We start from the raw sequence: 25249 nt of genomic DNA on the forward strand, positions 1-25249 counted from the left end.
GCTCTTGCAAGAAAAAATTCTCGGTAAAAATTGGTATCATACAATAGTATTTTAAACGGGTTTTAGCTCCTGAACAGGCACTTATCTTGAAATTTGCAACATGTCATAAAATACAGAATTTTTAGAACTTTAACATTTAAAAATATAAGAAGTGATTGAAGAGGACGAGCCAGAAATGTTCACAGCTATTTGATGAGCTTATTTTTCCAAAAATAGTAAAAAGTGGTGAGCTCTTTGCCATGAATTCGCAAAATTTTGTATAGACCGTTAAAATTTGACTATCTGCCTAGGCATTTGACAAAATGCCTGATTTCACTATTTGCCTGCGACATCGAAAAACCCAAAATTTGATAATGGAGTCAACGATTGTTGACGTCGTGCTCAGGCAGTAAAACGCAAAAAACGATCACGGTGTCAACAATCAGAAAAATATCTTCCTAATGAGTAAAATTAAAAAATTAAGTGTACAGGAGAGGTTTGGGTCACGTGTGGTTAGATTAGGTTAGTTCAGGATATGTACGATTAGATTAGATAGGTAAGGTTATAAAGTCAGGTAGGATGAGGTTAGGTTAGGTTAGGTCAGGTTACGTTAGGTTAGGTTAGGTTTAGGTTGAATAACACAGGGACACACACTTTAGAGTAAATAACACATGAAAAACAAGACTTGAAATTTGAAAGATGTTACAGAGGGAAGTTTTGAGTTTTTTTGACGTCGTGATCGTTGACGCCAGGATCATATTTCATAAGAATCAGAATTTTTTATTTTTGGATGATCATGGTGTCAACATAAACATAGAAAAACGGTTTGTTGACACCGTAATTGTTGACACCACGCTACGTAATTAGACGAAGAAGACAAGAGGGATATGGAGGGATACTACTGGTGGATGCGGGTGGTTGCAATGGACATAGGAAGTGGGTAATAGGCTGACTAACGGCAACCCACGAGAGACCCTTAGTTAGTCCATTATTTTACCTCTCAGTCTATAAGAACCACCCATTTCAACCAATGGGATTGCTCCATACTCCCTATGTCTTCTTCATATATCGCTTTGTCTATCTGTTTCAACAATCAGCCCGTTGGAGTTTATTCATGCATTTGGAGGTTTGAACCCCGTGGTCGCTACGTGGTCCAACCCCCAGTGGCGCTTCGTGGGTCCCTATATGGTTTAAAATAAGCAGAGGCGGGTCATCTTCTACCGTCGATTTTTATTGTTTGTTATTTGAATTGTTGGCATTTTCTAGGTATTTCGGGGTTTTCTATTAATTTGGCCGATTATTTGATCAAATTTGATGATTCTTTTCATCAAATTTTACGATATTGGGAACTGAATCCGGGCATATTTTGGAATTTTCCCCGAAACTTTTGAAGAAAAAAAAAGAATTTTTGATGATTCTCTCCATCAAATTTTACGATATTGGTAACTAAATCCGGGCATATTTCGGAATTTTCCCCGGAACTCTTGAAAAAAAGGAATTTTTTCTCGGGTCTTGGGGAGATCGGAATTAATTTAGAGAAGACCGGAATCTTTGGTAGAATGGAATGGCAGCACCGCGGTTTACAAGTGAGTCAGCAACGAGAGCGACGTGATATGCCTTCGAACCTCTCGGAGGTTGTAAATCCGGTCCGAAGCCAATGGATGCGAGAAATTTAATATGAGTCGCGAGAGGAAATATTTACGAGAGGGTCTCAGGGGTCGAGACACGCGCCTCAACGCTGCGCTGGGTTACTAATGAATGAAATAATTATGAGCGGAATGCCCGCGCTCTTGAAAATTACTTTTGATTCCCGAGGTGGTTCCCGGAATCCCAGGCCGATAATATCTCATGGTTGCGGGGCGACCTGCGGCTTGGGCCGTTCACCCAACTCAGCTCTTGTCGGATGATTTGTGAAAGATGCAGGCCTAGGCTGCCGTGATAGCGAAGAGAGCAGTAAGTCCAAAATGAAGTCTTGAGAAAACGGGCTCAGGAGCGCCCTATCGGAAAATTTCATTCAAAGAAGCATCCGTTCTCTGTCGAATTGCCACTTATCATCCGAAAGACTCTCAGAAATCGTTTTGATTATTAAAAATCGACCGATTTTATTTTAAAGTGATTCGATGGATGCCATATTTTGCGTCAGAACGGCATGCGATATATCGCATCAATTGCTTCCATTTTTTCAGCTACTCGTCATTTTTCTCCAATTTTGAGATCGCAATTCTGTTGTCAGGAGACTAAAGCACTCACTTACCAATTTTAACAAAGAAATTCAACGTAAAGAAGGCGTGGTTTTTTCAGAGAGAAAACATCGCATTCGATACTGATATCGAAACTGCCCTCGAATGCGATATTTTCTCTCAAAAAAACCCACTCCTTCATTACGTTGAATTTCATTTTTAAAATTAATGAGTGAGAGCTATAGTCTCCTGACAACGGAATTGCGATCTCAAAATTGGAGAAAAACGACGAGTAGCTGAAAAAACGGAACCAATTATTGATGCGATGTATCGCATGCCGTTCTGACACAAAATATGGCGTCCATCGAATCACCTTAATCACATAAAAAAGGAGTTATATATTTTCGTATTAGGCTACACCGAGAAAAAAAAAGTTATTCTACCGTTACAACGGCAGTAATGTCACATGGGATTCCACGGTAGTAGAATCGTGGATTTTATTTCTTGTAACGATGAGCATGGTGATATGACCGTGTTCACCGTAATATTACTGTGGGCACAGACACACTATTATGAGCATGGTTATGCTATGCTGTGCTCATCAATAATATTACCATAATCCACGGTTCCACTACCGCGGAATCCCGTGTGACATTATTACCGTGGTAACCGTAGAATAACCGTGTTTTTTCCCCGTATTTTTAACACTATAGTGTTACGCAAGGCAGTCGTAAGTACTAAAGGATCTTTTCCACTGCCGTGGTGGCGAAGAATTCAGAAAGTCCAATAGTGAAGTTTTGAGAAAACGGGCTCAGAAGCATCTAACCGGAAAATGTCATTGAAAGAAGCCTCCATTATTTGTCAAATTGCCACCAATCATCTGAGAGACCTCTATAAATCGTTTGGATTATTAAAAATTGACAGATTTTATTTTAATTGTTTAAAAGGGGCATTTTTCATTTTCATGTTAGGCTAGTGGTAGCCAAGGCAGCCGTAAATGCTATCTTCTGCGTGCTCCCGTGGTTGCGTTTAGCAGTATACTTTTGGGGTTGAGTCCTTAAAGGGATTGCAATGATTTACCAATACAGAAAATACAAAATTCGAGAGAAAAGTATTGTGAGTTGTATAAATTTTACAGTAATTTCATGCCTACCTTAAAGTTTGCCAATATCACGGACTTTCATTTTTTGGACCTTGTACTTTCTGCGGTGGTAAATCAGTTTAATCCCTCGCAAGGGCCCATTCCTAAAGTTACACCGCTGAATCTTACTCTAAGTTGGCAAGAAAGCGCTAGCAATAAGCGTGAGTTGCAACCAGGCGCTGTGATACGACTATTCGGGCGTCACTGCGTGCTCGGCGGTATCGTTTCAAATTGAAGGCGTTTTAAACGAGCGCTGCATTACGGTGAAGACGGCAACGTCTGCGACGTATACCAAAGGGTCTTCCAAGGGAGGGAGCTGTTAAATGAACAACAAAGAATATAACCCTGTCGAGATTCTTCATATTGCACCATAAGAAGGACAACTGCAAAAGCTGTATGACTTTGGAAATGGATTCTTGCAAGAAATAACCTTTATTTGCCTTTGCAAAAAGTACAAATTCAAAAGGAAAACTAATCATTTTGACTAATTTCTGAGTGGGTGAGAACCTAACTTACACTTGGATGTATTTTTACCAAACGGAGCTATTTGCATTAAGACACGAGCCCTGATAGCCATAGGAATACATGCATAACAGGACTCACGTAATAATACACACAGTTCCGTTCGGTAGAAATATATCCCTTTTACAATATTCGCAATGTATTTTTCTACGTATTTAATAGTTTGTGAAGTAATACATCAATTCAATATGATTATTGATGCCTCATGTCAAAAATTCAGTATGAATTTCAAGCTACACGGAGAAAAAAAACTCGTGCGTGGGACCCGAAGTTTAGGTCATATGGATCCCTGAAATTTTCAGATTGAGCATTTGAATACTTTAGGTCTAGCTGTCGAGGTTCGGATCACACATCTGAAACTCAGTTCTTAAATCTGTAGTACTTCTGTTTTCACATTAGAAAAAGTTCGGTTCTCCTATCCGAAAAACTTCGGTTGTAATCTGAAGTACTTCAGATGTAAGAACTGAAGTTTCAGATGTATGATCCTAACCTCGACAGCTAGACCTAAAGTGTTCAGATGCTCAATCTGAAAACTTCAGAGATCCATATGACCTAAACTTCGGGTCTCGCGCACGAGTTTTTTTCTCCGTGTATATAGTTCCTATTTTTTCCCTCAAAAAAATAAAATTTGAGCTGACATTTTGAAACACTGCGATGGAGACACGTAGTTTTGCACTTTGAAAGTTCAAATTTAACACATATAAGACTAAAGTTAAACACGTTAAAATCAAGCTCAAAGCATCCTAAAGTAAATCAAGAAAGAGCTCTCCGACGAACGCAAAAATGGACACGAGAAGGCCCGCGACCAACCCAATGAACGCCAACTGCAAGTCCTTCATACCGAAAACCCTCGGGAGTTCCTCCATCACCTCGACCGCAACGCGATCCTCCAAAAAATCGTTATATATAAACGCCGACAACCCTCTGATCTGCCCGGTCTCGAAAATCCGCGACATCATCCGATCGAAAGCCTCGAAGAAAAAACAGTTCTTCAAGACCCGGAAAGTCGCCGGGTAGGTGAGGAAACAGTCCCGGATATGGTGGTACTCGATATCCCGCAGGGTCACGATGCTCCGCACCCGGAAGTTCTGGTGGGAGATCAACCGGTTCGGGATGCTGAAGACGAACGCGTCAGTCTCCGCGGAGATCGTCGCGCTCTCCAGGATCGGTAAAATCGCCTTTTTTTCAAACTCGGGGGCAGCGGAACCGTTCCTTAGATGAACCAAAGCATAGTACGCGAAGAAATACGGCGACTCATAATCGTGATACATAGAGTTTATGATCTCTTTGTAGTATTCGTAGTTGGTGATGAGTTTATCGCCCAGCCCGTCGTGGGACTCCTGATCGAAATACAGGAACCGATCGTCGATGTCCTGCGTTTGTACGAGAAGATCCGAGTCTTGAAGCTCGCTTAGGGTCTCGATGTTCGGGTACCTGACGTGTTCGCTCAGGAGGGTCACCATCCCGTTCTGGAAAACGGTGCCTAGAATAAGGGCTGCAAACGCGACGACGACGAATATTATTTTGCCCGTGAAGAATCGGCCTAGCAGGACTTTGGCTGGACAGCCGCACATGAAGTATGCGTAGACTGTGAGTATGGCTGACGTGTCCTCAAAAGCGAACATTTCTTCTTCGGAGTACAGAGTGCGGAATGCTGTGCGCTGCGTGTGCTGGAATAACAACTGTACGGCGAGGATTGAGGTGATTGTGATCGCTAGAACAACCCAGACGGTGAGAGTGAAGCACTTGAAAGGAGCTAGGCATAGAGAAAAAAAAGGAGGTGTTTGCATTTCGGGCATCTTGGAATTTTTCATAGAGTATCTATAGTTTTGATGACGTCATTGGGTACAGCGACGTTTTTATCCTGTCGATTTTCTTGGAAATGGTGTAATTTAAGGGAAAAAATCATTCTATAAAAAGTGCTTGAAATTAAATAAAGAGTTGATTTAAGTAAAAAAATCGGACATTATGGTCCGTTTTTACAGCGTCAACATAACCCTCAACGAGCGTCTTGTTAACATTGATGACGTAGGTGGGTACAAATCCTCAAGATGCAAACACCTCCTTTTTTTTCTCTATGGGAGCTAGGTATTGTGGCTTGTAGCCTGGCTGAGGTGTGGCCAGGCAGACGGTGCAAGAATCGAGGGCCGTTGTGTGGTCGTAGAGGGTCTCATCTACTTTGCTCGAGCTTGACCCGGGTGTTATAGCGAAGAGATCTACGTCGTATTTCAAGCTCAGCTCATAATTTTGTGGATCCTTTAATTCCGCAGGGTAGGCCCATAAGTCGTGTGAGAGGTTTGTTGAAAGCGCGAGTTGAGTCATAGCCTCTTTCATTACGTCCGGCCAAGCGAAATAAGTTAATATTGCCTCGCTTTTCTTGTTCCCTGCGTCGTTTAGGAAAAACCGCGTATAGTGCTTTGGTATGGTGCGTTGGGTGAAATCGAAAAAATTCACCTCGTAATCATTGATGTATTGCAAAATTTCTCTTCGGAATGGATCGTATTTAAAGCAAACGTGCCCCGTGCAAATAAGTACTTTGTGCCCTTTGAAAAACCGCCAGAAAAATCGAAATGAAAACTGTAGGGTCTGATCAAACTTTAGCTGGGCACTTGAAGAAAGCTGACCGAGCTTGTTCTTAGTAATAATTGCATCCTTACTCAGACTGTGAGTTCGCGGGTTTGTAAGTACGAATGCGATGTAGTTATTATGGTTCCAAATTTCGCTGAGGCAAAGTCCACGGGTGAGGTTAAAAATATGTTCTGTGAGCACCGCGCCATTTTCTAGATCTTTTAACGCCATACGGAGATTGTAATCATAAAAGTCATGCATATTTGATTTAATTATGAAGGAATCATGGTGATTGTCGATCAAATACTCGGGTAATCTTCGGTTTGCGTGCAACGAGGAACAATTATCATCTTTAACTTTAGATTCACACGCTTTTGAAATTCTCTCAAAATTTTTGTTTTTGTTCAGGATCGAGTTAAAAATTACTCCGAATATTTCACCAAAGCCTCTTAAGAAAAATACTATATTTTTTGTTCTTTGAGTACTGATGGACGCTCTTAATTTTCTGTGATGATCGATTAAAATAGTTGAAATTGAGCTTTCATGCAAACCCTGTATGAATGGTCCCATCGACAATTCGGTGTCAAAATTGACAACGTGTAGCAAGGCCTGATTTGAGACGCCTGCAAATTTGATACATAACTTTAGAGCGAGGGTTAAAGTTTTGTTTCCTTCACTGTCAGCAAACTGAAGTCTCCCAGAAAACTCTTGGCATAAACTAAAAGCAAGCATACATACATAATACTTCCACATGGCACTGAAAATTATTTTTGAATGGGCATAAATTTTATGGAATCCGCGTTACTAGTTCTTTCCAGCCACTCTAACTATCGCTGATTTTTTACTCTAAAAATTTAATATTGACGCATGTAGGACGAAAGAATGTAACAATTAAGGTTAATAGGTATCACTGTAACCAGACCTAGATGAGATGCAGCAACCTTGTTTCCGTAAATAGTTCGGTAAAAGACAGCAGTATTAAAACATAAATGGAATATATTTCTAAGTGTACATCATTGGCCTCCGACAATATGGAGAGAACTAGAGGGTTTTTCCTGAAAACTAAATGGAAATAATACCTAATATGATAACAGGATTTTTTTTTCCGTAAGTGCCTATTTTTCACCATGAAATCTTTAGGTAGTTTTTTCTTTTTTTGTACTGGGTAGTTCCTTTTGGTAGAAATCAAGGCTGTCTTCCCAATGATTATCTGAATATGATATAAAGAGGGTTATTCGGTTGTCCTTGGCAAAAATAGGGTAAATAATGAAAATAACAACCCGTTCAACAGAATTTTATCTTCATAAATATTCACTTGCGCCCTTAAAGTCCATCACTGTCAATAAATTTGTTCTAATTTTGTTTTTTTAAACTCTTTCAGTGGTTAAAATGACCCTACCTGCATTATTTATCTCTAATTTATGTTAACTTTACCACAGAGGCATTAAAAAATCAGCGATACAACTCCCATGCGGCGATCGATGTCGATAAAATTTCTGCTGAGGGTATCTCAAACCTCGTTATCTCTGAGCCGAGTACAGGAGAATTTCTTTGCAAAGCATTTGAGTAACTCAAATAAGTTTTTACTCATGAAATCCTGATATCTAGGTTAGGTATTTAAGCAATCGATAAATCACTAAATTTGAAAAAGCGTGTTACAAATTACGCAGCTTGCGCGCTAAGGAGTGGATTGCAGACTCTTTTGATGTGCCGAACGTGATTTTTTTGTGCGTTTATCCTTAGAAAATATATTCAGATGGCTGTATTTTTTATTTTATTAATAAACCCATTGGCCCTGAAAATCGCAGAAAAACCTTTGAGAGGAGAATTATCGATCATAACGTCGCTTCTTTGACGTGAGTCGCATCTCAATTTCCACGTGAACCCTGTTTTACATATAAATCCATGCTCTATGGGGCTTATGCGAATATGAAGATGCGCCCTGGCGTCAGAGGAACGACGATGAAGGAAGTTAACTCGAAGTTAAAATTTCATCCAGAGTATATTATCTCATCAAAATAATAATAATAACTTTCTTAGGGAAACTCGAAAGTACTCTTAAAAAACTTACGAAGAACTTTACATTTTTCAAAGAAAATTCATTTTAGCTTCAACTGTATCTAAAGAATTCATTTCTGTAAAAGGATAATAATAAATTGCTAAATATGTTTGACCTCATAAACGTCCAAACCCATCCTATAACCAGTTCATTTTCCAGTCGTAAAGTCGTTAACATTTCTTCAGAGATTTTAGTCTTTCAATTAATCTTAGTCTTGCAATTAGGAACTACAGTTTCTAGATCATTCCTAAAAACGCATACGTCTCTAGGGAAACTAACATACAATATATATAATAATATATGCATACGTCGTTTTTAAACTAGGCTGGATATTCTAGTTTTAAAATGCAAAACGCAGTCCAATTATCTATAATGTACATCTTTAATGATAAAACAAGGTGGTAAAATAGTGCTGGGTTTACACTATTTTGTGGGAAAATCTAAGATAAGGGAAAATCTAAGATATCTTAAAGATAAAAAAAATTTCATTAGAGTCAAAAATATACAATAAAACCAGGCATTAAAGATACATTTTAAGTTCACTAAAATATGTCCTATACATATTCCTCAGTATATTCTAAAATTCTTAATTAGACAAATTATTGAAAACTTCCCCTAAAAATATGAAGAAAGAGATAAATAACCCAACACCCAGCCCCATGAACGCCAGCTCAAAGTCCCTCATGGTGAATACTCTCGGCAAATCCTCCATTTGTTCGCCCGTCAAATATTTTTCAGTATATTCACCAACTTCGTTTTCCAACATGTCAACCCGGCCCGTTTCAAAGATCCGAAGCAGTCTATCATTGAGAGCATCGAAAAAGAAGAAATTCTTCAAAACGCGGAATATCACCGGGTACGTAAAAAAACACTCTTGAACATGATGAAATTCCACAGCCCTGAGACTCATATGGCTCCTGTACATGAAGTTCTTGCGAGAGATGAGGAAACTAGGTAAGCTGAAAACAAAGGCGTCCGAGGCCTTTGCTGATGTGGCTTTTTCAAGAATCGAGCTAACCTCTGCAATCCGATCTGCGTCCATCATCGATTGATCCAAGTCTCGCACCAACGCTAAAAAGGCTCCATAGTAAGTCGTATTTTCATACTCAACAATCTCGTCCAGGACATCTTTGTAATACGCGTAGTTAGTAACGAGTTTTTCCTTTAGATCTGCAAACTCGGGATGTTGGTCGAATAACGTAGAATTCGTCGCCACTTCTCGCGATTGTATGAGTATGTCGGAATCTCTGAGTTCGTCTAACGTGTCGATATCTGCGTATCTGACGTAGCGGCTCAACAAAGTGAACATACCGTTTTGGAAAACCGAGCCGATTATCAGGACCGCGAAAGATAGAACGCAGAAAATTATTTTACCGGTAAATAGTCGCCCCAAGAGAGCTCTAACAGGGCAACCGCACATGAAGTACGAAAAAATTGTCAGAGCGATGGGGGTTTCCTCGAAAATCAGGAGTTCCGTCTCGGAATAAAGGCCTTTAAAAATGGTGTATTGCGAGTATTGAAATACGTATTGCACGATGAGGAAGAAGGCTATCGTCACGATCAGTACGGCCCATACTGGGGGTGAGAAAGCGTGAAAAGGCACGAACAGTTGAGGTTTGTAACCAGGCCTGGGGGTCCCTATGCAGACGGTGCAAGTGTCGATGGCGACTGTGTTGTCCAACACAGCGTTGTTTTCTGTGTCGTACATCGAACTCACAGGCGAAACGTATAAGTCGACGCCGACTTTTAAAGCTAACTCGAATTCTTTGAAATCGCTCGGTTCCTCTGGGAGGGTTTCATACGTGAAAGTTAAATTTTGGAAATGCATCACGTCATAAATCGCGGACATCAATACGTCCCACCAGGTGAACCACCAAAACACTTGTTCAGTCATCGTGTCTGTCCCGGGGTGGAAGAGACATCGGACATTGTACGTTTGTAAAATTTCATAGGTGAAATCGAAAAATGTTTCATCTTTTGAAGAAAAATACTGATGTATCTTTGCAGCAAATGGATCATACCTGAAGCACGTATTTTCTGTGCAGATCAATACTCTTTGACCTTTGAAAAAGCGCCAAAAAAATCGAAATGAGAACAGCAGTGTTCGTTCGAACTTTTGGTCCATACCGATGGGGCTGCTGTCTTTCCTTGCTCCACTCCTTATGGACATAGCGCCGTCACTTAATCCATGGTTATCAGGGTTTGAAATAAAAAATGTTATATAGTTTTTATGGTTCCAAATGTCGTTCACAAAAAGTCTCCGGGTGTAGTTAAAAACCTGATCCGTGATCGTTGATCCGGTCACTAGTTCTTTTGAGGTTACGTACAAATGAACGTCGCAAGTTTCGTTCCCGTTCGGTCCAATATTTATAGGACCCAGATCGTACTCGATGCAGTATTTTCGTAAAGTACATTTCTCTTGAAGATGGTTGATATCGTAACTATTTTGAAGATCCGACCTTGGGATGATCCCAACCTCGCTTTTCTTTTCTTGCGAGACTGAGTCAAAAATCACTCCAAAAATGTCACTGAAGTTCTGTACAAAGAAGAATATATTTTTCGACCCGTGCTTTCCGATGGATTCATTTAAATTGCCAGGATAGTCAGTTAATGTAGTAGACACTGCATTGGTGTGTAAAACCCTCAAAAATCGTCCCACTGGTTGTTTTGCGTTTAAATTTACAACGTGCATGTGAGGGTGCTTTGACGTGCTCAAAATTTTCTTACACACCTCCAATGCAAAATGCATTTTGCCATCTTCATCACGGTCATAATTGTGAAGTTTTGAAAAAACTCCGAAGGAGAGAACGGTAATTGTAACAAATATGAACCATTTATGACACGGCATAATTTTTCAACGGTAAATTAATACATGTACTGAAATTTTAGTGTTCCTTGAAACTCAAAATTTCCCCACTGAGACTTAATATCAGGCCTAAAACGGAAGTATTTAAACTTTTTTAATCAATGGTCGGTATATCATTGAGCTTAAAACATTCGTGTAAGATGAAAAGTGGGTAATATCTTTTAATACGAAGTAATGATTTGTAAGTCATCTAGAATTTTAAGTGATTTCTCAAGCCGATAAATACTCCACGGAATTCGTCTTTCTTGTAAGTTTTTTGACGCCTCCTCTCCCTTCAGTCAGGTTCAAAGCTAAAAAAATTAATTTACACGTCACCAATTCTATGAATTAATTAAGTATCAAGCATTTAAATTAACTTCGAAGGTTTATGTCCGGAAGATCATCAAAGGTGCCGACTTCTTTTATTTGCTGATAACATGTTTTCACCGACGTTATTTCAGACAATCGTTTCAGATCAACGATCTAAACGATATTTCAGAACGAAGCGCCCCGCTTCAAAGCGTTGCTCTCGCCACGAGCTGTGAAAACGCCTTCAAATACGCGAGGACGCAACCCGCATATCCATAGAGTTCGAGTAGTCGTATCTAAGCGCCTTATTAACCTCCTACCGCGACCGTTGGCTGAGCCGCCTTCTGGAAGGCCTTTCCTCTATCTCTGCTTTTTTGAACTAATTTATTGTAAACTGAGATACTTGCATTGAAAAACTTCTAACAAAGAATTGTGTGAAATAGCGAAGTTATCACTTCACAAACACAATAAGAATTGGTCTAATGAACACAATCACAAAAACTTACACGTATATCCGCACTAGTCACTGTATTGAAAGTCAAGGCATGTAGGTGTTTCTAAATGTCTCCTTCTATGACCTAGTTTTGCACATTTCAATTGAGACTTTTGAGTGTTATGTTGAAAGTAATGAGTGTTTTCTTGTTTGTTTAAATAAAAATGAAGACGGTCCTCTGTATCATAAAACACGCTCTCAATTGTCAAACTTGTTTTGTACATAGGTATTTTAAAGATACATTTTCGGTGCAAATACTTTTATAGCCGCGCGTTCATCGTACACATTGCTATATTGTGTTTACATTAGCAAAGTGTTCAATGATTTTGTTTTCATGAAACAATCTTCAAAAAATATGTCAAGGGAATTTCAACATTCGTTGCTCACTTATTTTCTGTCTTTAAAATTACACAAAGGAATGATGGTATGGATTTTATTTCCTTGAAAATAATCCGTTGAAAATGTGTCTATTGCCCCTTGACCTGGAATAATGTTTGTGAACTTATTTATTTTATACGTTATTTATTTCTTAACGGTGCATTTTAGATTTTGCCCCTCTTAAGCAAAATGGATAGTTAGATAGATAGATAGATAGATAGATAGATAGATAGATAGATAGATAGATAGATAGATAGATAGATAGATAGATAGATAGATAGATAGATAGATAGATAGATAGATAGATAGATAGATAGATAGATAGATAGGATACTTTATTTCTTCCCATGGGAGATTTACAAAGGGGGGGTCTTATATTTAGGTATACGCTGCAGTAAAATTTAGGTAGACATGCTTTAAAACAGTTACAACGGGCAAAGAAGCGATAGAGGTCCTCTGATAAGTGGATAGTTTGACATGACGTCTAAAGCACAATTCACACCACCAAACCCTTCATCCAACACAATCGGACGGAAGGCTGGACGGGAAGCTGAATGCAAAGAAAATTGATTCAATTACTCTCCGTTCAACCCTCCGTCCAATTGGTGGCGCTAATCGGACAGAAAACCGGATTATTTTTATCCAATCTACAAACATCTGGAATCAAAACAAGATTCTGTGACCAGGGCAGCTGTCCCTTTCTCGTTTGAATTTACAGCCGAGATAAAGCACTAATCACAAGCGGGGTTGTTCTGTTCTCAGTATACTGCTCCTTCCCGGGCAACGTGGAGAACGGGAAGGTGATGCTAGTTGGGAACATGGGCGTCTACGACTACCGATCTTACGTCAGACGCGTCGTCAACAACAAGCAGATCATGTACGATTGCGATCGAGGCTATTATCTCAGCTCGGGACCGCCGGGAGCCACTTGCATCGGAGGCTACTGGAGCCCCAAACAACTACCCAAGTAAGTTCCTTCAATGTCACTTTAATCATATACGTAGAATGTCAAGTTCGTTTTTTGAGTTTTGAATTTTTGAATTATATATTTTGAAGGTCATATCGACGGCGTAAGTCCGCAATCACAAATCTCTTTTGCTGTGTCTGAAAATCTCCGCCTCTATGTTATTTTTGGAAGGATAACAAATTAGCATCATTCCTTTTATGCAAAGTTATGAATATTTTTCCTTGATATTTTCTGGAACTTTCGAACAATATACGAACAAAATTCTCTGTGAAAATTGAAATAAAAATATTCATAAGTTTACCAGGGAATTCTTGTTTCATCAAAGGAAATTTGGCAACGCCTGGAGGTTCATACGGCGCTTTTACTTAGCGTGGCAGTATAGGTACAATCATAACATATCGACAGTGTAGGTCGGCAATCACGTATCTCGTTTGCGGTGTCTGAAAATCTCCGCCTCTATGTTATTTTTTGAAGGAGAACAAATTGACATCATTCCTTGAAATTTTTGCAGAATTTTCTTCGCACCGAGAGGAAAAATCACGGCAGTTTTAAAGAATTGCTATTGAGTAGTTTTTCGTCTAAAAAATAAAGTATGACAGGAAGTCTGCGACATCGCAAACCGAGTTGTTTGATTGCTGACTTACACCGTCGATATGAGTGAAATCGTCGCTTGGCTGACGTAAGGGCGTAACTACACTTGAAGATAGGCCCTAGAAAGCATTGATTTATATGGACGACAGGGTTCATTGCCCAGTGAAGTTACGTCTTTATGTCAGGAGGGTGACGAAATCACACATTTCTTTAATATTATCATTTTTTTGTCGTTAAACACGAAGCAGCATGACTTGAGACAAAAATGTAGGTTGTAAAACAAGTTGCAAAGATCAACTGCGTTAACCAAACGGGGCCTCGTTAAGGGAGGAGCTGTTTGAGGAACGACTGGACACAGCCACCTTGGTGAAAACGCCTTCAAATGCGTGAAGACGCAACCCGCACATCCATTCGAAGAGTAGTATGTAAGCGCCTTTAGCAACCTCTTATCGCGGCCATTGGCTGACCACCCTCTGGAAGGCCTTTCCCGCTTTTCATTATCTCTGCTTTTTCGAACTAATTCATTGTAAACTGAGATACATGCTCCAACTCGAGGTTTTCTCGCGGAATTTTCCTCTACAAGCACCCCGTAAAATTGAAAATGTGACGAGATAAACATCAAAATTTGCAGTTTTAGTCAAAAATTTCATGTCCGACCTCACCTGTTGACTCGATCCGCTGTGCGCCGCACAATGGATCGAGTCAATTAGAGAGGTCGGACATGAAATTTTTGACTAAAATTACAAATTCTGATGTTTATCTCGTCACATTTTCAATTTCAAGGGGTGCTTTCAGATGGAAATTTTACGAGAAAACCAATGAAACCACTTTCAGAACCTCGAAGTGTTGTATAAACGGAGTTATAAGCGTCTAAAGTTTCCGCATTTTGTCCGACTTCTCCTGTTAACTCGGTCCAACGTGCGTCGTGGTAAAACGCTAGTTGGCCCGAGCCGAGCCGAGGTAGAATGCGGAAAAGAGATCGGGAGGACTTGGCCGCCGTGTCTCGCGCGTCTAGTTGCGCTTTTTGTTTGGCGGGTTCGCTTGCCGAAATGCGTTTTACGACGGAGCCGAAATCGATTGTCGGGAAATGTAGAGGCACTCGCTCGAGTGAGATAAGTTGGCCGCTCTCTCGTCCGTGTCTCCGACTCCGGAGCAAATGAACCGGGGAAAAACGTATCCTCCGCCGCGCTCCGCGCCCGAACCGGACCCCAGCCGCTCGATATATCGATATCGAACGACCTTGATCGATAGAAAGCGTTGCTGAGATAGGGATCTATCGATCGGGATCGTATTCGATAACGACTGAACAATCGACCCGCAGGTCTCCTCCCGAAGGAGGCCCAGGCTCAGACAAAGAGACGTTTTTTTTTACTCTGAGGAAGAGTTTTCGCGATCGCGTGTGATCAATGTTGCCGCTTCTTTAAAAAAAAACGAGATTGGTCGGTCGCGAATAAGATTTTCAGCTAGAGTACCTATACAGGGAGAGTATTGACATGTCGAAAATTTTGAGGTTAGGTGATAAAGCTTTTAGACCCCAAAAGGGTAGGCAATCTATGTATTCAAATTATCCAGAGTGATTTATAATCACAATGGACCACTAGACAAGGTACGAATTTAAGCAATCTGATACATGTTTCTTAACCAGAATTTCACGTAGAACACGATTCAAACTACGAAAATTACCGAAATCAACTTCTAACGAAGATATTAACGTTTTTATTTCGCACTGATTACGAGGAATTTGAACTGCCCGCTCACAAGAAACTCAAAGCTCTCCGTGAGTCAAATCGCGCACTACAACGGTTTCAGCAAGCTTCTCAATCGAGCAATGTTCATTTTCCACCATGTGTTGTTCAAATTATTGGTAATTTGCTATAGCTGAGCCAAAGTGTCAAGATTGAAGTTGAAGATTTTTACATCGCAGAGACTGTCATGATAAACATTTAGCGCGCGATGTGAATCACGTAGAGCATCGAGTTTTCATGAGCGGGTGGTTTGAATTCACGCATCAAGAATCATTAAATATCTTCGTCAGGAGTTGATTTTGGTAATTTTCGTTGTGCGTATCGTGTTCTACGTGAAATTTTGGTTGAGAAACATGTATCAGAATGCTGAAATTCGTACCTTGTCTAGTGGTTCATTGTTGGGAGCTGTCGTTGGTAAAGCACGTATTTGACTTGGTTTTTGCATAAACTTACTCATTTTTGCAAAAGAATGCTTACTTATGAATTTTCTTGTCCATTTTCGTTTGATAGGTACCTACCCTTTTGGGCCTTGAGAGCTACGTATTTCGAGGTGTCCATACTCTCCCTATACTCTAAATTCAGCCAAACGGATTTTATTTTGCAATGAGTCTGTTGCAAACTTCAGGTAGAGATAAAAGAAGAGTTATTTCTTGCACCGAAAAAAAACTCCGGCCCTGGAAGCCGTATTTACGGGCTATACAGACACAGCGTCCGCGTTCCGGGCGTAGCACCCGGAGCACTCGAAGCTACACGGCACCAGCACCCGGAACTTTCGGCCTCTGAGCCGGACGCAGATTGTGAGTGTAAGAGTATATTTCAGACTTTCCCGACGCGCTCGTCGTGATTTTGGAGCCGTTTTCAATATTGAACCACTTTTCCTCTTGCTGTAGCTGAAATTTGCAACAGGCTCATTAGGAACTACAATTTCTGGCTCATCCGTAAAAACACAATAATTATTTGAAACAAATTCTTAAAATAGCAAATAATTTTTGCTTCCCACCAAAAAATTGTTAATACTAAAGAGGAATAAGTGTTTAAATGTTAATACTGCACATATATCAAGTATTTAAATTTTATATTTATGGACCACTGCTCTGTCATCAGAGATGACCGCTCATCACAGATTTACTCACTTTCAGTCAAAAGGAATACGAACCCACTAACCTGCGATGAGCCCAATGTCACAACCAAAATACTGAAACTTTTTGCCTCCCTTAATTTGAAAATCTGAATTTTTGTATTTGCACCCATCTTTCACATTCTTTGTAAAGACATTAATAGCCCAAGATGCTGAATGTCTTTAAATAAATTAACTATCTAACTAACTATATTTTTTTTAAATAATTTTTTAAAAGAATTTTTAGCATTTTGTACGATTCTGAAAACACTGCAATTGCGCTTGTTTCTTTTTGCTGAATGCGATCTCATTGAAAGCTGAACTTGGAAACGTAATTATTTCTCTGCATCTGGCAACCTGGCCCGGAAACTCGCGGAAAGTGCAACAGGCAAGCAAGCATGAGATAGGTGGGCGCCCTGCACGGCGTCACCATGGAAACAAGGCAGGAGTAATTCGAGCGAGTGCTGCACGCCCGGGGTGGCAAAAAATGACACTTATTTCCTATCAGACGCCATAAATGATGCGTGGAACTTTGTTCCCAGGCACCCCCCCCCCCAACCGCACTGTCACCACCCGACTCATGAATCTCCCTTTTTTGGCGCACCGCGAGGATCCTGAATCCTTGATTTATGTCAGGCGTGGCAACAGCCCGCACTGCATCCTTGAGGTCCCGTGGTCTCGTGATAGTGCGATGTGTTGCATTTCCCTGACAATCATGCGGTTGTCAAATTTAATCTCGCGACCATTTACTTGTGTACTGAAGATTTTGCGGAGGAAAATCTTCACGACATAAAATGCACTGGAAAAAAAACACATTGGATCTAGAGTCCAGACTCTTAAAAACATCGACAAGAAAAAGTACTCTTGATTCGATCAGAATCTAGCTTAAATCAAGAACCAAGCATCTTAATTTAAGCGGATTGCGTTTTGATCCAAGCAAAAATCCGATTGAATCGAGAGTATTTTTTCTTGTCAATGTTTTCAAGAGTCTGGACTCTAGATCCAATGTCTTTTTTTTCCAGTGTGCCTTCAATTTTTAGTGTAGGCAATAATGTAGCAATAGTTGCTTCGCTCTGATAGCTTTGATAATGCGATGATTCGAATTTCGGTTGTATTCACGCTTTGGTCCACAATTGAGTCGGGACATGCGAAGACAGCTAACGTCCATTTTTCCAGTCTTCAGTTTTTTCGAGTTCATAATACATTGGAAAAAAAGTCGCTTGGATCTAGAGTCGAGACTCTTGAAAACAATGACAAGAGGAAATACTTTTGAATCAATCGGCTTTTTGCTTGAATCAAAAGGAAATCCGCTTAAACTAAGAGACTTGGTTCTCGATTTGAATCAAGAGTATTTTTTCTTGTCGATGTTTTTAAGAGTCTCGACTCTAGATCCAAGCAACTTTTTTCCAGTGTACTTTTAAAGAGTTGATGCAACCATAAAAGTGATGAAAGGACTCGTATTGGGATTTAGAAAACGCGAAGACGAGCTTTAACTCCACTTTCGTGGTTGCAACCAACTCCGAAAAGTATTATCAACTCAAATAACTTAAGACTGGAGAAACGGACATTGGCGGTTTTTGCACGTCCCGATTAGCAAGTACAGAGCAAAAATCAACCTGATGTGACAAAAATCAACTTGACAAAAAATTGACGTGTTAAAGACCTTGCAATTTTTAGTGTAGACACTCAGCACGATAGTGAAGCCCTGGTAAAAATTGGCAGTAGAATCTGTGTCCCAAAATACCATAGACCTACGGCCGGCTGTAAGATTTCCAATAGCTTCTATAGCCGGCTACACAATTTCTTACAGCCTTTTATAGCCGATGGCGATCAAGCAACTCACAGCCAGGCGATAAAGTGTATGCCGAACGTCACTAATTACGGATGCTAGGACTTAGTGAGTTTTTGGACCACTATGCTCTCTTTTTGGGCCGTAGTATCTTGATTTATTTTGCGAGGAAAGCTCCGTACTTTTGATGGATGCCTGCCATTATTAGAGCGCCTTCAGTTTCGTATGATACTGTGCAATACCTCTGGTGTGAAATAGTTGCTTCAAGCGCCGTGGCACGCTGCGGTGCGGCAGGCGGGCAGCCAGCGCGAGACGCGCATTGGCGCCTACAAACCTAACAGGGATACTTCACGCATTGCGCAACGCGTGAAGTATCCCTGTTAGGTTTGTAGGCGCCAGTGCGTCACCGCTCCGCTTTGTGTTAGGCTCTAATATTTAATCTAGCGGAGTCAGCGTTATTCAACTCGTGATTTTGAAATGTTTGCACATCCTGTATGGATTATTCTCGTCTTAATTGATGAAAAAAAATATGTATTAAAGGAAAATATATCGTGTGTTTTGTAAATATTAAGGTGGTTCCGTGTCAAACTTAATGATTTCCAAAGCACACGAATTTCTCCACAATTTCTTATAGCCTTTTATAATCGATGGCGAAAAAGCAACAGCCAGGCGATAAAGTGTAAAGCCAGGCGATAGGAACTATAGCCCGGCTGCATAATTTGTTATCGCTTCGTATAGCCCGGCCGTATGATTTTTTCCGCATTTTACAGCCAGCTATATGATTTTCTGTAGCCTTCTTTAGCCGGCTATAAGATTTCCTATGGTATTTTGAAAAGCAGCCAATCTCTTTTTATCGCCAATTTTTACCAGAGAGGTCGAACAATTCCTTTTCCGAATTCAACTGATTGGCTGTCCTTGAGTTACCTACGAGGCAGAGATTTTAATCCGTACCGAATAGGATTGAAATTTCTGATTTTGTAAGAGTTCTCTACGTACGACTGGCAACGAGCTGAGAGACTCTAGTTTACAGAAGCAAAGTTCAATGCAGTTTGCGGCCGAGAACATTCACTATTTGGACGCATTTCTGCCAAATGGCGAGCTATGTGCATTAAGACATGAGCTCTGAGATCCATAAGAATATATACACATTAACAGGGGTCACGTCATACTGCAAAATAGTTCCGTCTGTCAGATATACGTCCATTTCTGCTTTATCAATAAAAGCACCTACCTGCATACGTAAACTAACGGCACGTTTGCTGTTCCTTATATGAGCAACATATCTTAGTTAGGAGTTGATTTCAGTAATTTTCATTGTGCAAATCGTGTTCTACGTTAAATTATGGTTAGGGAACATGTATCAGAATGCTTAAGGTGATTCGATGGACGCCATATTTTGTGTCAGAACGGCATGCGATATATATCGCGTCAATTGGTTCCATTTTTCAGCTACTCGTCATTTTTCTTCAATTTTGAGATCGCAATTCTGTCGTCAGGAGACTAAAGCACTCACTTACCAATATTAACAAAGAAATTCAACGTACTAAAGACGTGGTTTTTTCAGAGAAAACATCGCATTCGATACTGATATCGGAACTGCACTCGAATGCGATATTTTCTCTCTGAAAAAACCACGCCTTTATTACGTTGAATTTCTTTGGTAATATTGGTAAGTGAGTGCTTTATTCTCCTGACAACAGAATTACGATCTCGAAATTGGAGAAAAATGACGAGTAGCTGAAAAAATGGAACCAATTGATGCGATATATCGCATGCCGTTCTGACACAAAATATGGCGTCCATCGAATCACCTTAAGGAACAGGTAAAGGAATGCTTAACTTCGTACCTTGTCCGGTGGTCCATTTGCAAGTGAATAACGGCAACCTGGCACAAAGCATGCATTGCTCTCGATAGACTGCGGAAGAGCTCCGGGAAACGCATGGGCGTATCGTTTCGCGAGACTGCGGAAGCACCCCTTAATCTGTCGTCGATCGTGTTACGACATCGTTACTGCGTTACTGCGTTACCATGTTTTATTGTATCCCTCCGGCCGGAGACACCACCGAGCTCCGTGCTAATCCAGTGGCGCCTCTTTCTCCTTCTTCCCGCTCTTTTTTCTTGCCGAGCCCCGCGATGTTTTCAACAAGTCAAACAGGAAATTCCTCGTACTGAGGAAAATGCCATATTACCTGACAGCCGTGGCGAAATCTCCTTCCACACTGAAAAAAAATTCTCGGCGTTTTTACGAAGGTCCGTTGGTACCTTTACCATCTCACTTTTTTACCAATTATTGGTAAAATTTACAAATAATTTACAATAATTGGTTAAAATTTTACAAAGACAGACTGGTAAGCTTACCTAAAAACCTGTATTTTTACTGTTTTTTCCAGGTAAGAATACCACTTTTATTCCTGGTAATCAATTCCCGGTAACTTTGCCATTTTATCACGGTAATACTACCACAGTCGATAAAAAAATATTGGCGTACCAAGGTCCAGTAAAATTACCGAGAAAGTTCAATAATTTTACCGATATTTCTCAGTAAAATTACCAATTCCATAAATGGTAATTTTACCAAGAAAAAACTGGGATCAAATAGAACCCTGAATTCTTGGTAATTTTACCCTTTTCTTGGTAAATACACCGAGATTTTTTTTTCAGTGCATAAAACATGCATTTTCAGGGAAACGTGCGCATACCTATATTTGTATTACATTTTGCAAAAAGGAACCAAGAATGGTCCAAGCGACATTTGGAAATGTCGACATAGAATATAGACGAAATAGCGACATTTAAGTACAATAAAAACACACTAAAATACAAAAAACAAATGGGTATACAAGGCTAGAGGAGACATAAAACAACCAGGACGTTTCGGGCCAATTACATGCCTATTCTCAACTGGAACAGAAGCTAAAAATTGTGCTAAATGAAGCTAAAAAACATTTTTTAGCTTCTGTTCCAGTTGAGAATGGGCATATAATTGGCCCGAAATGTCCTGGTTGTTTTATGTCTCCTCTAGCCTTGTATACCCATTTGTTTTTTGTATTTTAGTGTGTTTTTATTGTTGTCTTTTTAAGTACTTTTTGATGAAGCAATAAAAAATTTGCACGCAAATTCTCCATTATGCCTATGCTTATGCATCGTTGAATGCGGAAATCAAGCACGCTACTATTCGAACTCCACAGTAGGTATGTGATGTGGTATCACGCGGAGACGAAGGAATATCTTAGCTTTTCACTTGTCTTAAATTACTCAAATTACTGACGTTTATGAATGTAGGAATTATGTTTGAATGCGGAAATCAGGCACCCTAATATCCGAGATCCGTAGCAGGTAAGTGATGTGGTATCACGCGGAAATGAAGGAGAGTTTTAGCCTTTTACTTACCTCACATTAGCAGCGTTTATGAATGTAGGAATTAAGCTTGCATCGTTGAATGCAGAAATCAAGCGCGCAACTATTCGCACTTCAAACTTGTATTGGCTGAATTGTCGCTGTGATGGCGTGTGGGTTGAGTCTAGATTATTTTGTCTTCTGTTTCCGTAGATGTGTATTGGGTCAACACCCACGCATAAACACGGGCCGTGCCATCAGGAGTATTCGCACAAAAGTTCTCAGGCAATTGCAGCGGGTTCGCAGAGCTCTGTCCGGCCAAAACTCACAGGTGAGCATCGTCCTGCCAGCAGGTGAAAGAAAATTGAAATGTTTTTCTGCCCAACACTCAGTGATTGAAAAAGATGATGATGATGGAACTTAAAGTATAGTATAAGACTGAAAAGTTTCGATGTTTTCTGAAATAACAAAATTTGACAATATCTTCTTCCTTAAAAATAAATAAATAAACTTTGTTCTTAGAATTTTAAAAAACCATGTTTGTGCATTGTGAAAGTAACAAACTGTTCAAAACTGTGTCTTGATTATGACGTTTCAAAATGTCCACCGTTGTTTAACTTCTTCTGATGGAACACATTGATGGAACGTAGCAATAGAAATTTTCAGAGAATACTCTGTACTGGATGAAGGAATATCATTGAAAAGGATGGGTCTCAAAAAGGGCCGTTCTTGGGCCCAACCAAGCTGAATTTTTTCAACTCTAAGTTTTTTTGTTGATTGAATGTCCATATTTTACAAAGTGCACCATGAGTTGATCAATTTTGGTCTCTTTTTGGATCTGATACCGGCCCTTACATGGGTCTGAAAGCCAATTTTGGAGGAAAATATCGATTTTTTGGCATTGGAAAATAAATTAATTCGCATTTTCTACGAAAATCAGTCGCTAGACCCATTTTTAGGCCAGTATTAGACCCAAAAAGAGACCTAAAAGACCAAATCAAGATTTATCTCGTGAACTATAGACCCTCAGTGCGCAAACAAATTGTAAAGTTTGGAAAATTCACAGTGGGCCCAAAAACGACCCTTATCGATACCCTTACTTTCTGAATAATGTATACTGAATAATGTGTGTAAAGGAATCTGATGCGGCACAGATCGAGAAACGTGTCTCTCAACTTCTTTTTCAGGGTAAGTTACCAATCCTTCCAAGAGATGAAAAATATAAAGGAACTTGCGCCAAACGGTCCATGTGCTCATAATGATTTTGCACAGGTGAAAATCATTCTTGATTTGTTCATCTCTCTTTCTGCTCCTTATTTATCATTTTTCCGGCCTAAATTTTGTGATTTGTCCTGCAGGTGAGTATGCGTAAAACGGTGTCAGGATCAAGCGACAAGAAGGACAAGCAACAAGGAGGAGGGCGGAGAGGAAACATGAATGAAGGAGGGGACGATGACGATAGCCTCTACGGTGGAGACTCTGACAAAAAAGAAGGCAGGAAGCACAAAAACCGAGGAAAAGGTGAGAGAACGACAATGACAAACTTGTTTATGGTTGGGATCAATTCCCAAGTAGTAAAATGAAATATTTTATGGAAAAAAAAATTAATGAAAAAAGAAATTAGAAAATAAAGAAAAAGTAGCTAGCATTATGGAAAGCAGACAGAATGTTTAAAGTACGAGTGTCACTATTTACCAAAGAAAATAGGTCTATTTCCTGTCTACAAAATGGATCCATTTTCCGTCTAGAAGATTGATAGGACTATTTCCTTAAGAAAAACTATTCAAAAACCTGATGGAACATAGAGAAAAATTGAATATTTTCTTTATCTATTTCTTAGAAATTTAACAATTCAGAGAACACATAGAAAAAATACAGGATGTAGACAACAAAATTGTCTGTTTTCCTTGTATTTAGTGTCCGAAACATAGACAAAATAATTGACTAAATAATTTTTAATAATTGTCTTACATCTATTTGGACGTATTTCTACCAAAGAGACCTATGTGGAGGTGAGAAATATGGGGTGTGCTCTAGAGAGCTGCATAAGAAGCAATGTAAAAGTGCGCGTGATTCCTTTTGAAGAATTGGAAAAGCGGGATATTACATTCTATCAAAGAGACCTATGTGTCAACCGAATGCGGGATTCATGAGCCGCGGGCATGGCAAGAGAGCCTTGTGGACAGGGCTCATGAGTTAAAGCGCCCCGACGACGATCTCCTCCTCGCGAGTCGGATTGATCATTGCCACTGACGTCACTGGCGCTTTATTATTCTCATTCACTCTTACGGCCAGAGAACTAACGAGCACACCCCATATTTCTCACCTCCACATAGGTCTGTTTGATAGAAATACGTCCATTTGATACATGTATTTTCTTTCTATTTTCTTTTTCCGTCTAAAAAATAGACAATTTCTAAATTAGTGCTAGACAGAAAATAGAACCCCATGCTACTTGGGTTTACCATTACAAAAAGGGTTCGGGCCGTATTCATTGTCGATCATTAAGCACGAATGTAAGGACACGGTTTAAGGACGCCTTTAACGTAGCATCTTCAAAAGCACAATTTTTGCGGAACTTCAGTAGAAGTCACCACTTTAACTCCAGGAGTCAATCCTTGCCAGGGATCACAATAATTTGCCATTGCAAAAAAGACAAAATACAGAGGCAGATATACATCGGAGGTCTTGCAGACTTTGAAGTAGGTCTCTACTTATCTTGAAGCTTGACTTCATATTTTTTGCAGTGGCAAATCATCATTTCCATTGTTGAACTAATTTTAACTCAAATTTCGTAAAAATTAGTGCTTTTTATAATGTTACGTCAAAGGTGTTCTTGAACCTCACTTAATCACAATATGAACAGTATGAGGCCTTCCTACGGAAAGAGGCTTTTTAAGGAATGATTATGAATGCTGTCCTTATTACAGCATGCGACGAACATAACGAATTTCAGCATGAGGCTTGGATGCAACTATTCGTGTTCCAGGGATGCCCGGGTTGCCTAAGCACGAAACTGAAGGCGTTTTGAATTTCCAGGTTTTCGCTGTTTCTTGGTCGCTGCTGTGCACTACAGTGACGCACATCTTTGCTCACATCTTACGCTTGCTCTTTATGAAGCTATGCTAAAAGCGTCCTAAAACCCGTTTTAATAAAATTTGAACAATATGGGGTCTATCTGTGGAAAGAGGCTGATTAAAGACTGCTGTGAATACGCCCTTGAGTCTAG

At 39.9% G+C, this 25249-nt stretch overlaps 1 protein-coding gene across 5 annotated transcripts in view; it reads left to right on the plus strand.

Annotated features, from left to right (window-relative positions):
* The window catches only part of Hasp (Hig-anchoring scaffold protein), a 236319-nt gene that overhangs the window by 180863 nt on the left and 30207 nt on the right, over positions 1–25249 (plus strand). For all 5 annotated transcript variants that reach the window (XM_019041350.2, XM_019041349.2, XM_072304051.1 and 2 more), the window contains 3 exons: positions 13237–13441; positions 22234–22351; positions 23379–23541. In XM_019041350.2, coding sequence (XP_018896895.2) covers positions 13237–13441; positions 22234–22351; positions 23379–23541 — 486 coding nt within the window. The remainder of the gene's footprint in view (positions 1–13236; positions 13442–22233; positions 22352–23378; positions 23542–25249) is intronic.

Source organism: Bemisia tabaci, chromosome 9 (assembly GCF_918797505.1).
Source record: "Bemisia tabaci chromosome 9, PGI_BMITA_v3".
NCBI lineage: Eukaryota > Metazoa > Arthropoda > Insecta > Hemiptera > Aleyrodidae > Bemisia > Bemisia tabaci.